Source organism: Tupaia chinensis, unplaced genomic scaffold (genome assembly GCF_000334495.1).
Source record: "Tupaia chinensis unplaced genomic scaffold, TupChi_1.0 Scaffold000395_1, whole genome shotgun sequence".
Lineage (NCBI taxonomy): Eukaryota > Metazoa > Chordata > Mammalia > Scandentia > Tupaiidae > Tupaia > Tupaia belangeri.
The window spans coordinates 152,970-169,439 of NW_006159897.1; the positions used below are offsets into that span (position 1 = coordinate 152,970).

The 16,470-nt window shown below is 42.3% G+C and overlaps 1 protein-coding gene across 3 annotated transcripts in view; it reads right to left on the reverse strand.

The window, feature by feature from the left end:
• Window positions 1-16,470, reverse strand: part of TBC1D30 (TBC1 domain family member 30) — a gene marked incomplete at its 5' end in the record, with an annotated part of 92,449 nt that overhangs the window by 30,084 nt on the left and 45,895 nt on the right. For all 3 annotated transcript variants that reach the window (XM_027774061.1, XM_027774060.1, XM_027774059.1), the window contains 5 exon segments: window positions 85-253; window positions 4,883-5,068; window positions 7,729-7,854; window positions 9,922-9,987; window positions 11,683-11,744. In XM_027774061.1, coding sequence (XP_027629862.1) covers window positions 85-253; window positions 4,883-5,068; window positions 7,729-7,854; window positions 9,922-9,987; window positions 11,683-11,744 — 609 coding nt within the window.

The following is a 16,470-nucleotide window of genomic DNA, read 5'->3' on the forward strand; positions in this document are numbered from 1 at the left end:
TTCCCTACAAGGTTTGAATGCATACATACAGTGGAATTGGAGGAGTCAGATTTTTCAGACATAACAGCATGGAATCATGGCTACCTCCACTTTCTTTGTTTGCAGTTCTCTGGAGAATATCGAGGTGCTGAGATAACTCAGGGAGTTTCATTCTCAAGAGGTCTCTGAAGACAGCCATATCCACAGATAAAGCCCGGAGATTATTGACAAAGTAGCTCTCAGGAAGTACCTTATCAATAAGGTAAATCATAATCTAAAAAAAAAAAAAGATAATGAATAAGACTGCTTCATAAAAACACATCTCAACAGGTCCTGAAGAGAGAGAGCATATTCAAATGGATAAAATACGGTTAGCCAAAGCATATCATCCTTTAAATGTGTCGGTACCAAATGTTCCAGATTTTCCAGGCTCACCTATACTCTGGGCAAGGAGTAGGTGGCATAATTATCTAAGGAACTCAGACTCAAAGTCTGCTGGCTGAAATGTCTAGATAGGCTGCTAGACCTGAGTTCACCTCACATCTCACTGTGATTATACAACCCTCGGTCTCACTCAGAAATGACAAAGTACTTGGGCATTTGGGTTGGTTCCATGTCTTAGCAACTGTGAATAATGCTGCATTTGGTTTGCTATAATGATACACAGTGATTAAATGTACAAAAAGAAGAAGAAAGAAATGACACGGTATGAGCTTCGGCCACAGTCAACAGGAGCAGTGACACTGGCTCCGTGCTGTCAGCGCAGTCTTACAACCTCAGACTGAAAACCAGGAATAGGCCTGTCATCAAAGACCCCCGCCCACGCAGGTCTCGAGGTTCGCTTTCCATCAACCCAGGTTCTTACAGCAGCTGATTTGAGCTTTTTATCAAATTACTGTTTGCATTCTGATTTTTTATTTGATCTTTTCTAAAATGTCAAGAGTCACTTGAGTGACCCAGAAAAACACACACAAGTTCTATCTATCAGCCCCTGGTCCTTTCCCCATTGGCTTGCATGGTCCATACATGCCCCATTCCCTAAAAGACAGCTCATTCCCAGAGCACCAGAAAAGCAAAAAGAACAACATCATAGCTGACACTCTATGCTGGTAGAGAATCAAAGTCATATTTTGATTTTCAGGATATTCTATTGTCCTCCCTACCACCACCACCACCAAAAAACAATCACCACAAAAATCTCCCAACTTCACCAAGGACTTACTCTTCCTGAACCTTGGTTTATAATTCCCACGTTTAGGGTCATAGTTTTGAATAAATCAATAGGGGTGAGAACATACTCTTGAGCAGGGGTTTCTGAGACCTTTGTGATAGGAACAGAAAGGCTCAGAAGGCCTTAGCCTTCTCATGTTAAGAGAATTTTCCAGGAAGCAGGAGTTTAGCAACAAGAAAGGAGTATACTCAGTCTGGGCAGAGGGAGGATATTCTAGAAGGGGAAGAGATTTCCAGCAGGGTAGGGTATTCCAGTGGAGACTTAGCAGAAGAACAGAGATTTAGAGAATCATCAAGGCAAATTTAAAGGTAATAGTCTGTCCATTATTGTGCTTTACATCCAAGGATAAAATACAGTACTGAGAAATGTACTTATGCTTTTATTTAAAAAGTGTGGTCCCTCAAAATTTTATGAAAACAGGGACCAGCAGATAACATAAATCTTACATCACTGGATTCCCACATAGTTTACTGAGGTTTGAGTTCCAGACCCAGCAGCTCAAAACTCAAGCTGGACACATGTGCGTGTGTGCCCACAGTCTCAAGAGGAGAATGGAGGAGAAGGAATTATGGCATGGCCATCACCCATGGTGGGGTGATTTCTCGCTTTCTGTCTGTCTCTCTCTCTGGCAAGCGCATATGCCTTATTGCAAAAAAATCTCTCTAAAAAAAAGAATGAAAGCAAGAAAAAAAATAAATATTTATTATCTAAGTATTACAATAATTATTGTGGCAGAGTAAATTTCTCTATCTAAAGGCATCTAAAAATTTGATAAGAAGACATAAGAGCAGCTCATTCATTCTGTTCACTACTGTACTTCAAAAGCCAGATCTCAGATCTTTAAAAAAAGATGAGAAAAAGTAACAAGAGTACTTCAATTGTTAACAAATAATTAAAAACAAAAGTTACTAAAAAAAAGGCAGTAAATGCTGAAAAGCAGGAAAAATGGTTCTAATAAACTGTTTTCCTATTAATTATGATTTTCAGAGGTCAAAAACCATTGCTGGAAAAACACAGACCCCCAAAATCTTCCTTAGCATCTGAAGTGTTTCTTCATGAACCCAACCTTCCTCTGCATATCAAACCTCCAACCCAAGAGCAACATACTCCTAAAAAAGATGACATCATCTCATCACATGGGACTCATTTCCTTGGGGGGAGGGGTAGAAAAACAAATATTCAGTTGCTCAGCTTTACCTAATACATCTTTTTATGTGAATATTTTGTTTCTCAAGCATCACTGAGCCCTCTAATGATTTCAGTGGCATCTACATCCCTTCTCTCAAACTTCTCCATCCCAGACCCTAAGCCGAATCACTTATTTCAACTTTTCTTTGTTTGTTTTAAATAATTATTTATTTAATTTTATTTATTATTTTTATTTTAATTTGCTATAGGATCCGTGCGTGTACATGTGCGAGTGAGAGAAAGCAAGAAAGTAAGCCACCAGGTTCAGGATTCGAACCAATGGTCAGTCATATGGAAGTTCGGCATCTTAACCACAATGCTACCTGCTGGCCCCTTATTTCAGCTTTTCAAACAGTTCCCATTCTATAGCATACAGATCACATTTGGGGGGGGGGGGTTCCCATTCTATAGCATACAGATCACATTTGAGGGGGGGAAAAAAGAAAGAAGAAAAAACTGACTATAGCTGGTAGAAGGAGTAAACAAAAATTGCCTATTAATAAAAATGTCTTCATGCCATGTATTTGATTTGTCACTGCCATCTTTCCTCCCCCGCCTATTTGATGAACAAGTTAGCTTCAAAGCTGTTTCCTTAAATACATGAATGGAAAAACTGAGAGAGTGAATACAGATTTAGATCATGCCATGGATTTATAGAAGTCCACAACGATGTGAATAAAACCAGGAGAAACATTTGTTTATTTTTCCCGTCACATTCATCAGTAATTGGGAATATCTCTAAGGTACTGACCATAGTCACACACGCACACACACACACGCACACGTGGGGATGTCATGTGGGGGCGGGGCTTAAACGTCACATTCATCAGTAATTGGGAATATCTCTAAGGTACTGACCATAGTCACACACGCACACACACACACACGTGGGGATGTCGTGTGGGGGCAGGGCTTAAACACAAAAACTAAGTACTCATCTACTAAGTACTCATCTTGTACCTCACAAATCATTGCCATCAAGGTCAGTGCGAAAGTTCAGATCTGAATTAGCAATTCCACATCAGCCTTAGCAAATAAAGCAGGGGCCATTCTCCACATCCGAAATGTTCATTTCTCATAAAGACTGACTTCTGGTAACTTGTTGGCTCAAGTTCAGACCTATAAGCTTAAATTGCAAGTGTCCCATCTCAAAGTGCTTCCAGATTTTTTCTTTTTAACTAATAAAAGTCCTAGGTAACAAAAATTAAAATATTATTATAATAATATAACTCCATAACTCTTCTCCATATAAATACCTTCCACAGACGCTCACTCTCAGTGCATCTCCTCCACAAGCTGCCCCAAATGTGAATGAATAAAGCAACCTAGTAAGACAATCCAATGAAAATTAAGCATAACTGATATGTGGAAAGCTTTTAATGAGGTCTCCAGAGATCTCTGACTCCTGGTGGTCATACCTTTGTGTATACTGTCCTCTCACCCTGTCCCCCATGAGTACGAGCTGGACCTGTTGACTGGCTTCTAAGAAACAGAATAGGCAAACACTATGGAACATCATTTCTGGTATTAGCTACAAATGTGTGACTTAGACCCTTCTGCCTGCCTGCTCTCTTCTCTCTTGCTCACTCTGAGGGATGCCAGCCACGAGGTGGTAAGATGGAGAGAGACCCAAGTGGGAAGGAACCAAAAGAGGCCTCCAGCCAACAACCAGTAAGGAACTGAAGCCCTCAGTCTGACAGCCTGTGAGGAATCCAATTCTGCCAGCTACCACGTGAACAAACTCGGGAGCCAGTGCTCCCCATCACACGAGCCTTCAGAAGAGACCACAATCCCAGCCAACATTTTGAATGTCACAGTGCTGTGAACTTGAGCCAGCTAAGTCACAACCAGATCTCTCACCCAAAGAAACTCTGCGGTCATCCACGTTCACTGTTTTTTTCTTTGTTTGTTTGTTTTTGTATTTTTTTTTTGAGAGGTTTTCACTATAGGGCACGCGCGCTCGCCAGGCAGACAGAGAGAGACATAGAGACAGAAAGCCAGAAATCACCCCTCAGGGAGGATGGTCACGCCGCAATCCCTTCTCCTCCATTCTCCTCTCAGGATCTTGGGCACACACGCACACGCGCCCGGCATGAGTTTTAAGCCACCGGGTCCGGGACACGAACCGCGATCGACCACGTGGGAGTCCAGTGACATAGCCATTATGCTAACTGCTGGTTCGCCCATGTTCACTGTTTTAAGAAGCAAGTTTGTTACATAGCAGTGGGTAATTAATACTTAGCTAGTTTTTAAAATGTGATGTCTTAGAACCGAGACTAAACATACAATCCTCCCCATCATAATTGGCAGCTACCTGAGTCTGTCACTAGACATGGCTGTAACCAGGGGGACATGCTATCATAGGTCATTGTGAAGGGTAGCACATACCTTGGAAATGAGCATGGCATCAGAAAAGAGAAACTACAGTTCGAATTTCTCATTCTCAGAATACTTTCAGTTGCCTTTGTCAGACCTGATACTCACTTTCAGCGCATCTCCTTCATTGCCTTCCATCACTTCCAGAATTAGCGCAGCCAGGATGTTAAAGCCTTGGCAGTACCCAACATTTTTGTTCCATCGGGCATAAGCCAGCAGCACCCGCTTCAGCACAACCCTGTCCTGCTCAGCCTCCTGGCCACAGTAAGAACTGCAGCCCGTGCGATGAAGGTCCTGAAATGAAGGGAAACAACATTTATTTTTTAATAAAACAAAATGTAATATTCCCTCTAAAAACAAAAATAATACCTTTAGTTATTTTTTTGCCTCACCATTAAGTAGAGTCAAATTGTCAACACAGCATTTAGTTTTTTAAAATGTACATGCAGGACCAACAAATGGATTAATGGTTACAACACTGGACTCCCACGTGGTCAACCATAGTTCAAGTCCCAGACCCAGCAGCTTAAAATTCATGCTGGGCACACATGCGTGCATGCCCAAAATCCTAAGAGGAGAATGGAGGAGAATGGGCTGTGGTGTGACCATCCCCCCCGGGCAGGGGGGGGCGATTTCTCACTTTCTGCCTCTCTGTCTCTCTCTATCTCTCTGGCGAGTACACGTACCCTCTAGCAAAAATCTCTCTCTTAAAAAAAATAAAGGTATATGCAATTTATCCATATGGGCAAAAATCTTTTCTCATTTTATTTTTCCTAATGTTTTCTTTTTTAAAAATTATTTTATTTAACTTTTTAAATTTATTTCTTATTTATTTTTTAAATAATTATTTAATCTTATTCATTGTCATTATTATTATTATTATTATTATTATTTGAAGTTCACCAGAAAGAGAGAGAGAAGGAAAGTGAGAAAGCAAGCTGCCAGGTCCAGGACTTGACCCACAGTCAGCCATGTGAGAGTCCAGCTGCCTTAACCACCACGCCACCTGCTGGCTCCTTGTTGTTTATTTTTATTTATTTTAATTTAATTAGAGAGGGACAGGCAGAGAGAGACAGGGAAAGTGAGAAAACAAGCCACCACGTCCGGGACTTGAACTGCAGTCAGCCGTATGGGAGTCCAGCGTCCTTAACTACCACACAACCTCCTGGTCCCATAGTTTTCCTTTCTTTTTTTTTTTTTTTTTGAGAGGTTTTCGCTATAGGGCACGTGCGCTCGCCAGACAGAGAGAGAGAGAGAAAAATAGAGACAGAAAGCGAGAAATCACCCCCCAGGGGGGATGGTCATACCACAATCCCTTCTCCATTCTCCTCTCGGGATCTTGGGCACGCATGCACATGAGCCCGGCATGAGTTTTAAGCCACTGGGTCTGGGACGCGAACCGCGGTCGACTACGTGGGAGTCCAGTGACATAGCCATTACACTAACTGCTGGTTCCCCTAATGTTTTCTAATATGCTAAGTGAGACTTGAAAGGGAATTTCAGTTAGGCAACCATTTTATATAAGTCGTTTCTAAAATTAGCATAAAAAGTAACTCAGGATTAATAAAAAGTTCATATAAATTGAAAGTTTATTTTAATAATAGGTCTCAGAATGATAATCATTTTAACACAAGTATGATTGATGCTAATATTATTTCTTTTTTCAAAATATTGTATAATATTTAGCAGTCAAAACTCTAAATACTAAGGAGTAAAATTAAAATTGCAAAAATATGCAATCTGTATTGTATAGAGACAGAAAAAAATCATTCTGTCCAAAACAGTAATATTATTCCATTCAAATTGTTTTATAAATTGGTGTAGGAAGGCATAAATGTTTGCTGTGCTTTAACATTTAATGAAGGCAATATCTATAATTTAATTACAAGCAAAGACTTTATTTTCAGGAGCTGAAGTCATTTTACTGACCTAGCATTCACTTTGATGAGAAAATAAAGGCTCCTCTAAGTAACATGATAGTTATAAAATGAGCATTGCCTTAATTCACAAGTTAAATAGTAAAAAAATATTTCAAATACTTCGTTGCTGTGAAACATATTCTGAAATTTCAGATAAACAGCTAAAATGTGAACAATGCAAAAAGCTTTTAGTACACGATGTAAAATTCCATAAATTTCTTTTTAGCATTTGTCTGAAGTAGACCAAATTAGACCAGAAAGCAGTTCATTCTAGTTAGTACTTACTCCTGAAAAAAGTATCTTCAAATATGCCAAAACATTAGCCATCTTGTGGTGGCTAAAATTTGGATGAAACCACTTTCTTTTTAAAACCCCAGCTTAGCATCACACTGTAATATATTCATATGAAATCAAAAGCCATGTGCTAGAGCCTTATGTAAGAGGATAATACTGGGATCAAACGGAATCAGCACCCTGGACTTTTAGCACCAGACTCGAATCAAATGCAATCATCCAGGTATGCAACGCACAGCTGCCCACACAGCTGGCTTGAACTCCTAACCATCTGGTTTAAAGTAGACCCACTCTCAACCTAACTATCTTTATAAATTGACAGTGAAAAACAAAATTAAAGACCCTCATAAGAGCCAAATGATTAGAACCTGACAAACACCTAACTTTAAATAGCTCAATGACTTTTAGGTAAAAATCCAGTTGGTAGCACTGACCCGTGTTAAAAAAAAAATATATATATATAGTGAATTTCAATCTCCTATCATGGGAGGAAGACAAATAGACTGAATATGAATGGGCATTTATTCACAAGCATTTTCTTCTTACTGGCAACACTGCACATGTGAAGACAAGGCATAGTCAAGGATCTCTGCAGAAGAAGCTACTCTCTAATGAAATGAGAAGGCAGAAAATACAGTGACAGACCATAACGTAGAGATTGTGGATCTTCTATCTGGAAAACATCTGGTTCTTAAGAGTCTTTCTCCTGCGTTAGGACAACAGACCAAGCTCAGGCATTACCTTGACTATCTGAATTCCCATCGAGTCATCATCAGGATTACTCCTTTCATTGAAAGTAAAACGCATGGTTTTGTCCCAGTCAATGGCTATACTGTGCAAATAGTGATCTGCCAAGGTCAGCCAAACCTATAGTAATACACAAGTAAAGAAGACGGTGAAGCGAAATACATCATTTTATTTTTATCTAAAAATTATTATTACATCCAACAAGAAAATGGAAACTGTTCCTAGACCAGCTAGAGCTCACGTGTAGAAATCTACAAGGCCCTCATTGAAATGTTTGCTCTATTGAACTACATCATTTCATTCTAGAAGAATTTCAGTTGCCTTTCATTTATTCTTTCAATAAAAGTTTACTATGTTTCAAGCAACAATCCAGGCATTAGGATACTGTTAAGAAAACAGAATTGCAACCTTTATTCAGTTCTCTGAAGTAGCTGTATTATCTCATAGGCTTGTTTTACTTGGCTCTGAACTGCCACTTGGTCATTCAACACAGATGGGACTTTTTTCACCATGCGCTGGCCTCTGACTTCAACTCATGTCTCTCTCGTACACACACAATAAAACTGACAAATGGGTTCCTCTAATAAATAATGCTTTTAAAAGGGTCACTAGTTGTGTATGCCTTTGATTATCTTACCCAGAAAACCTGTTTGTGAAAGATGTATGACATAATATCATTTACTATATATTTTGAGAAACCCTCAGTGTTCAAATTCCAGGAGTATTAAGGCTAAGTTTGGGACCAAGAGATGGCATAGGAGTTGTGTCGCTGAACTCCCACACAGCCTACCGTGGTTCAAGTCCCGGACCCAGTAGCTGCAAACACGCACATGTGCCCAAAATCCCAAGAGAATGGAGGAGAAGGGATTGCAGCATGGCCATTCTCCCTAGCGGGTGATTTTTTCACTTTCTGTCTCTCTCTTTCTCTCAGTGAGTGCACATGCCCTATAGCAAAAATCTCTCCAAAAAAAAAAAAAAAAGATGAACTATAAATTTACAAATCAATATCTAAAAGCACATTTCAAGCTTTGGTGCTTCAACATAACTTAGCAGAAATAGCATTGATTAACATCTCCAGTCAGACTTCTCTCCTAAGGATCAGAATCATATGATTAAATACTCACTTGATACCTTCAAGTTAAATATCTAAGAGGCATCTCACTCTTAACAGATCCAAAACCAGACATCTAATATGCTACTACTCCAACTATGCATACACATACGCACACACACACCTGCTCCTCCATCTGAGCGAATAGTAATTTTACCCTTCCAGTCATTGGGCCAAAATCTTGAAGTTGTTCTTGACAGCTCTTTTATACCTTATATCTAATCCAATAGGAATTCAAATCATGTCAGCCTTCAAAATATACTAGAATCTGACCCATTCTCTCCGCCTCCACTACCACAACTCTGATCCATCTCATGCCCGAATTGCAAGTCTTCTACTGGTCTCCCTGCTTCTGCCCTTGTCTCTGACATTCTCAAGTCAACAGCCTGAGAAATCCATTTGAAATATAAGTCAGATTATGTCACTACCCTGCTCAAAACTTTCCACCTCACACTGAGCAAGACCCCAAGCATCACCATAGCCTACAAGGCCCTACATGATCTGCCCCCGGACTCACCACATTACCTCTACTGTCCTCTCTTTATCAGTTTTCTCTTTGTACGCGGTGCTCCCCTGGCCTATTGCTTTTGCTTGAGTAACCCAAGATGCTCCCACCTGAGGGTGTTTGCATTGGCTGACTGCTGTCTCTGGAGTGGCTTCCTGCAGGTAGCTGCCTGGCTGACTTCCCACCTCCTTCAAGGACCCCACTCAAATGTCACCTTGCTATTTAAAATTCCACCTCCGTACCCCCATTCTCCCACACTCTCCTTATTTCTTTCTCTGCTTTATTTTTATCCACAGCACTTATCACCATCTGACACACTTTATATTTAACTGTTGTAAGCTCCATGAAGACAAAAACTGATCTGTTTTGGTTTTGTTTTTTCTCATTGCTGTATCCCCAACACCTAGAATGGCATCTAGCACAGAACAAATAATATTGCTTACTGCATGAACGAATGAATCGTGAAGAAATAGGTTTCAAATGACCAAATCTAGAATATGCTTTTTGACATTCCTGCGGCTTCAAAGAAGGACAGCAGCTCCTTTTGTATTCAAGTCCTATGAATCCTTACCTTTCTCCTCCATTCCTTTGGTATTCCTGTTGACAGTCTGGCAACTGCCTTGAGGGCGTCATACCACTATGAACAAAGAAGAAATTTCAGGGAAATGGTAATATTAACTGGATAAGAACGTTTTAACCTCTTTCCATTTTGACATCCATAGATAAAGATAAAAATGCCAGGGTGTTCCTTCCAGTCCAAGCTTTCTTTCTTTCTTTCTTTCTTTCTTTTTTTTTTTTTTTTTTTTTTTTTTTTTTTTTGGTGGTGTGTTTGTTTTTTTTTTTGGAGAGTGAGAGATATTTGCAATTGGGAACAAACGGTCACCAGAGAGAGAGAGATGGAAAGACCATAAGTGAGAAATCACCCCCTAGGGAGATGGCCACAATGCAATTCCTTCTCCTCCATTCCCCTCTCAGGATCTTGGGCATGCAAGTACATGTACCTGATGTGAGTTTTAAGCCTCTAGGTCCAGGACTTGAACCATAGTCAACTATGTGGGAGTTCAGCGATGTAACCATTCCACCATCTGCTGGTCCCATCAAAGCTTTTTTAAGTCAAAAGTTATTATTCTGAGGGCAATGACTGCAACAAGTCCTGCCCCTTATTCACCCTCAACATACCATTTGCAATATGCACACAATGGTTAGGAAGCTCTGGTTCAAAAAACAAAGGCTCAGTGTGGTTCAGAATAATAGACATTGGCTTTTTCTACTTTTTTCACACTTTTACCATAATAGAAAGTGCAAGGTCACCCTGTAGCCTGATGGTTACTGAGCTGGATCTCACATGGCTGACACTGTAGTCTGAGTCCCAGACCTGGTAGCTTGAGAAACACACCAGGCATGTGTGCATGCATGCCCCAACATCCCAAAATGAGGGAGAAACAGAAAAGAGGGGATTGTAGTATGATCATTCGCCACAGTGGGGGTGGGGGGTTGCTTTCTTGCCTTTTTCCTCTCTCACTCTCTCTCCCTCTGATGAGCACATATACCCTCTGACAAAAAAAAAAAAAATGGTGCAAAAACTTTTATTGCAAATATAAACTCAGGTCACTTGTAGCTTTAAAAATTACTTTATCTGGGGACTAGCATGTGGTGGTACATTGTGCTTAAGGTGCTGGACTCCCATGTAGGAAACCATGGTTCAAATCCTAGACAGGCAGCTTGAAACTCACATCGGGCTAGTGTGTGTGCACACTCCTAATCCTGAGAGGAAAATGGAACAGAAGGGATTGCGGCATGGCCATCCCCCCTGGGGAGTGATTTCTTGCTTTCTGTGCCTCTGTCTCTCTGTCCCTCTGGCAAACACATGCATCCTATAGCAAAAATCTCTATATATAGAAAAAACTAGCTGAAATTAAAAAAAAAAAAAAACACCTGACTCATGTGCCTATGTATATCAAACTATATGCTACCATTTCCACTTTGAGACCAATGTCCCACAGTACACTGTGGGTACTCCATAACCCATAAGAGTCTTTTGAATACTAAAAATAGTGCCAGCTGTTTGCATGGAGGTCGAGGCACTGGATCTCACATGGCCAATTGTGTGGTTCAAGTTCCATACGTGGCAGCTTGAAAATCATACCAGGCATGTGTGTGTGCGTATATGCCCCAAATCCTGAGAGGACAATGAAGGAGAAGGGACTGTGGTGTGGCCATCTCCCTTGGCAGGTGATTTCTCACTTTCTCGCTGTCTTCCTCTGGCAAGTGCATGCACTCTATAGCAGAAAACAACAACAACAACAACAACAATAATAATAATAATAGTTACCTGCTGAAAACCATTTTGACCCAAAGATGGTTCAAGAGTGAACTTCAACTTTGTATCAACTCCTAAAAGAAAATTACAGAAATAATTTTTATTTTTGGATACTATAAATAAAAAGTCATATCAAAAATGAAAGTAAAAATAAGGATGAGCAGATGGCTTAATGGTTACATTGCTGGATTCACATGTAATCAACCATGGTTCGAGTCCTGGACCTGGTGACTTAAAACTCATGCCAGGCATATGTGCGTGCTTGCCCAAAATCCCAAGAGGAGACTGAAGGAGAAGGGATTGTGGTGTGACCATCCCCGATTGGAGGTGACTTCTTGCTTTTTATCTCTCAATCTTTCTCTGTCTCTCTAGCAAGCACATGCACCCTATAGCAAAAACCTCTCTAAAAAAAAAAAAGAAAAGAATAACTTAAGTCTACTGAATCACCATAAAATTGTTAAAACCTGTATTTTTACTAAGTTTTACTCAATTTTGTTAAAAGAAAGTAAATATACAGAATATTAAAGTAGGAATATACACTATGGCAATAGAATAGAACTTATTTCAGAGTATGGCAATTTCCACAGCTAATCTGGAGTGTGCAAAAACAAAAACTAAAAAAATGACACCCCAGGCTTAGAGTCACACAGACTCTCAGTTAGCTTTGGCTTCTAGATTCAAACGAATTATTTAACCTGCCTCAGCCACAATTGCTTCATCTATAAAATGAGGATAATAACGTCTATCTCAGAGGACTGTTGTGATATTAACTGTAAGTTACCTAATATAACTCATTAATATTTGTGAAACTTAGGAAACGAATTTTCTACTTACAAAATCTGTTCTCCTATAACACTTGCAGGGACTAAGACTTTCTTTTTCTTTTTCTGTTTCTTTTTTTAAGAGATTTTTGCTGTAGAGTGCATGTGCTCACCAGAGAGACAGAAAACAAGTAATTACTCCCAGAGGGGATGACCACACCGCAATCCCTTCTCCTCCATTATTCTTTCAGGATCTTGGGCAGGCACACACCCACACACCCAGCATGAGTTTTAAGTCACCGGGTCTGGTATTCAAACCACAGTCAGCTACATGAGAGTCCAGCGATATAAACATTATGCCATCTGCTAGTTCTGGTACTAAGACTATTAAGGAAACTTCAGTGGAGTACCAAAGGCTATAAAATAATATTATTATTTCCCTTCTTATAGAATGATCCATTACAATTCCATACATAGATTTTTATATATTTTTTATTCTGTCTTGATATACTTATTCATTAAAGATAAAAACAATTATATACTAAAAGCTAGAAATAAAACTGAACTCTAAGTACAAGTAACCTATAATTTTAGATAAACTTCTTTGACTCAAATCTCAACTTTGTAGACTAGAAATAAATAGATGAGAAAATATTATATGAAGGTTATTTGTTTAATACTTATATTGAACTTCTACTCAGAAATCCATATTAAAGTTATGTGCTGTTACTGAGGTGAAATTACATGACAATTTTTATTCCCATGTAAATTATGTAAAAAATAATATAATCAAATCTGAAAATGCTATATATTTTTTCTACAATTTTAAAATCAATAAAATGACATTCTAAGTCACTTTTAAAGAGACTTATTACTTAAAAGTTCAAAAATGAAAACTACCAGACTTTATCAATAACATTCAGTTTTATAAATAGCAAAGGTGATATTTTTGTTTCTAAGATGCATATTAGGCATGCTTACAACCTGTCTATAACCTCCCATAGCTAGGGGTTGGATAGAAGCAATGTTCATAATTTATAAAATAATGATGATAAGAAGAAGAAGAAATTAGACTACTACCTTTAAAAAAAATTATTTAATTTTAGTTATTATTATTAATTTGGTATAGGGCACATGTGCCAAGTCCAAACCATAGTCAGTCATGTGGGAGTCCAGCACCTTCACCACCATGCCACCTGCTGGCCTCAGCAGATTTTTACTTTTTTTTTTTAAAGAGGGCACGAGCACTTGCCAGAGAGATAGAGATAGACAGAGACAGAACGTGAGAAATCACCCCCTCATCCCCCATGGTCAACTACGTGGGAGTCCAGCAATGTAACCATTACCCTATCTGCTGGCCCCAACAGGCTACTACTTTTTTTTTTTTTGAGAGGTTTTTGGTATAGGGCACGTGTGCTTGCCAGAGAGACAGAGAGACAGAAAGTGCGAAATCGCCCTCCAGGGGGGCGGCCACCCCGCAATCCCTTCTCCTCCACTCGCCTCTCGGGATCTAGGATATGAATGCACACGAGCCCGGCGTGAGTTTAAGCCGCCAGGTTCAAAACTCGAACCGCAGTCGACTACATGGAAGTCCAGCGACATAGCATTACGCTAACTGCTGGTCCCTCCCAGACTACTTTAAAGATGGGTTATGGAGTCCAAAAGTTGGAGAGACATGTATCTGATTTGCCAAAGCTCATGACAGTATGCAGGTGCTCATCCTGGAGCCCGGAGAAGGATGTGAATACATAACGTGGGTCCTAAATTTCTATAATAAATTCCAGCTGTGGTAGAGAATCCCAAACATCAAGTCAATGCCTTGACATTTCCTATCAAAACTTCAGGGTGGAAATCATACTCATACTGGATAAACAAGATTCTCTTCTCTGAAGGAACAGGAAGTACCCCCGCGGATGCTCATCTCTCTGAGATGGTTTAAATGAGGTCCTACCCAGATACAATGGCCACAGGAGTGCCCCCACCTCCAGGACAATATCTAAGGCAAATAAAATAGACTTAGTTGCGAGGTTGCTGTCCAGACGCCGGGTGCTGAATGGAGGAGCGTATAGTCATGACGTTTGCTTTATTGTAACAAAGACCAGGAAACTCAGTCTCAAGCGGACTTATTCCTGCCGCTTAAAAGCCCGGATTCCCTGCATATATGACCAAACAAGCTCCTTCTACCTTTTTCTGAGCACCTGCTGGGCATCATGCCGCTTGTCTTCCCATGCTGAAACCCGACAGGATAGTTAGCCAAAACCACAACTATTTTCTCATGATCAAAAATGAGTCAGAGGATTTAACTGAAATTATCATTTGCCTCCTGCATACAAAAGCTTAAATCAGGTCATTTTTCACTCCCCTTTCTTCTAACTGAATAAGAAAGGGGAGAAGGTTTATGTTTCATCTGTTCGGATTCAGAAACACAAAACACTTACTTTTAATGAGGGAAGGAGATTTAATTTAAAAAAAAAAAAAGTAACGGAAGACGGAGAATAAATACTATAGTCTCTGCAACTAGACACTTCCTCGGGGAGAAAAACAAAGAAACCACGAGGTTCAGAAAGGCAGCGACGCGTTCCACCTTAGGGACTCAGGGGACAGCGAACCCTCCCCGAGCCCAGCTAGTACCACTGCAGGGACAGCTGAGCACCAGAACAGCCGACTCCCTCCGAGGCTACCCTTTGCAGAGGCTCCACACCCGGGTGCCTGGGCTGGGCTCTTCAAACCCAGGAGACGGATGCTGGAACTGACGCGGAGTTGTGCAGCCTGGAGAAGCAGGGACGCGTAAACACAGGCTGAGAGCAGGGAGGGCCTAGCCTAGCACAGCTGGGCGCGCTCCGGATCTTACCTAGGGAAAGGCGCTCCCGCCTGCTCCCCACTGGGTCACACAAATCAGAGGCTCCCGGCGGGCTGACCGACCCCGGGATTCACACCAAAGGGACTGCCAGGAATACACATTGATTTTTCCTTCGCAGTCACAGCTTTCCCCTCCGACCTTTCAAGTCAAACCTGTGCCTTTCTCCGCCCTGGCTTCCAGCGAGCATGGAGCACAATGGGTGACGCGGCCTCCGATCGCCAAAGCAGCGGCCCGCACTTCTCCACCTCCCGGAGAAGACTGAGGGCATAGGCTGCGGGGTGCTGGTCCGCGGAGAGCAGGCAGCAGCGGCCAGTTCATGCCCCGAGAGGCCGCTGCCCGGCCCAGGCCCTGGTCCGCGCTCTGCCCTGCCAAGCTGCTGAGCCCCGCGGGTGCCGAGGCGCGGTGCCCCTCACTGGGCAGCGTGGCAGGAGTTCCCTGGTCTAGGCGGAGCCCAGGAGGCAAAGGCGCGAGCAGCGCCAGCCCCTAGGTGCCCTGCTACTTTCCAGCACCACCGGCAGCCCCGGGTCCTCACCCGGCTCCAGGGTGCAGAGCAGCCGCGGCGCGGTCCGAGAAATGCAGCTGCGCTTCTTGAGCACATTGCTCAGGATGGTGCCCACGCCGCCCTGCCGCTTCAGGCATCTCCCCCCGCGCCTCAGGGAGCCGGTTAGCTTGTCCTGCCGCATGCGAGAGCGCCCGGGCTCCGGCGCGGCCACGTCCGCCTCGTCCCAGCTGCCCAGCCGGGTTGCGGCTATGCTCGCGGAGCTCGGTGCGTCGGCGCCTCTGAGCGGCCCTTGAGAGCAGCGAGAGTGTGCAGTCGGAGCTCTGGGTCCAGGGGACCTACGGGGCACCGCGGGAGCCACCGAGCGCAGGGAGGCCGGTGGGCATCTGCAGTGCGGAGCCTGCACGGCTGAGGCAGCAGAGTGCTTGGGGCGGAGGGAGGGCGGGAGCGAGCCAGCTAGCACGCGGGAGACGAGAAACCCGCCGAATCCGGCAGCGCCGTGCGCCGTGCGCAGGCGGGGCGGCCCCAGCACCCAGCGCCCGAGCTCCGGCAGCTCCCTGCACCTGCGCCGGCGAGCCGTGGAGCCCGGAGCAGAGGAGTCAGGGAGCCGGCAGGGTGAGCAGCTGCTCTGGGACAAGCAGAGATTTCTGCCCTTCGCCCGCGATCTGAGAGCGGCCAGA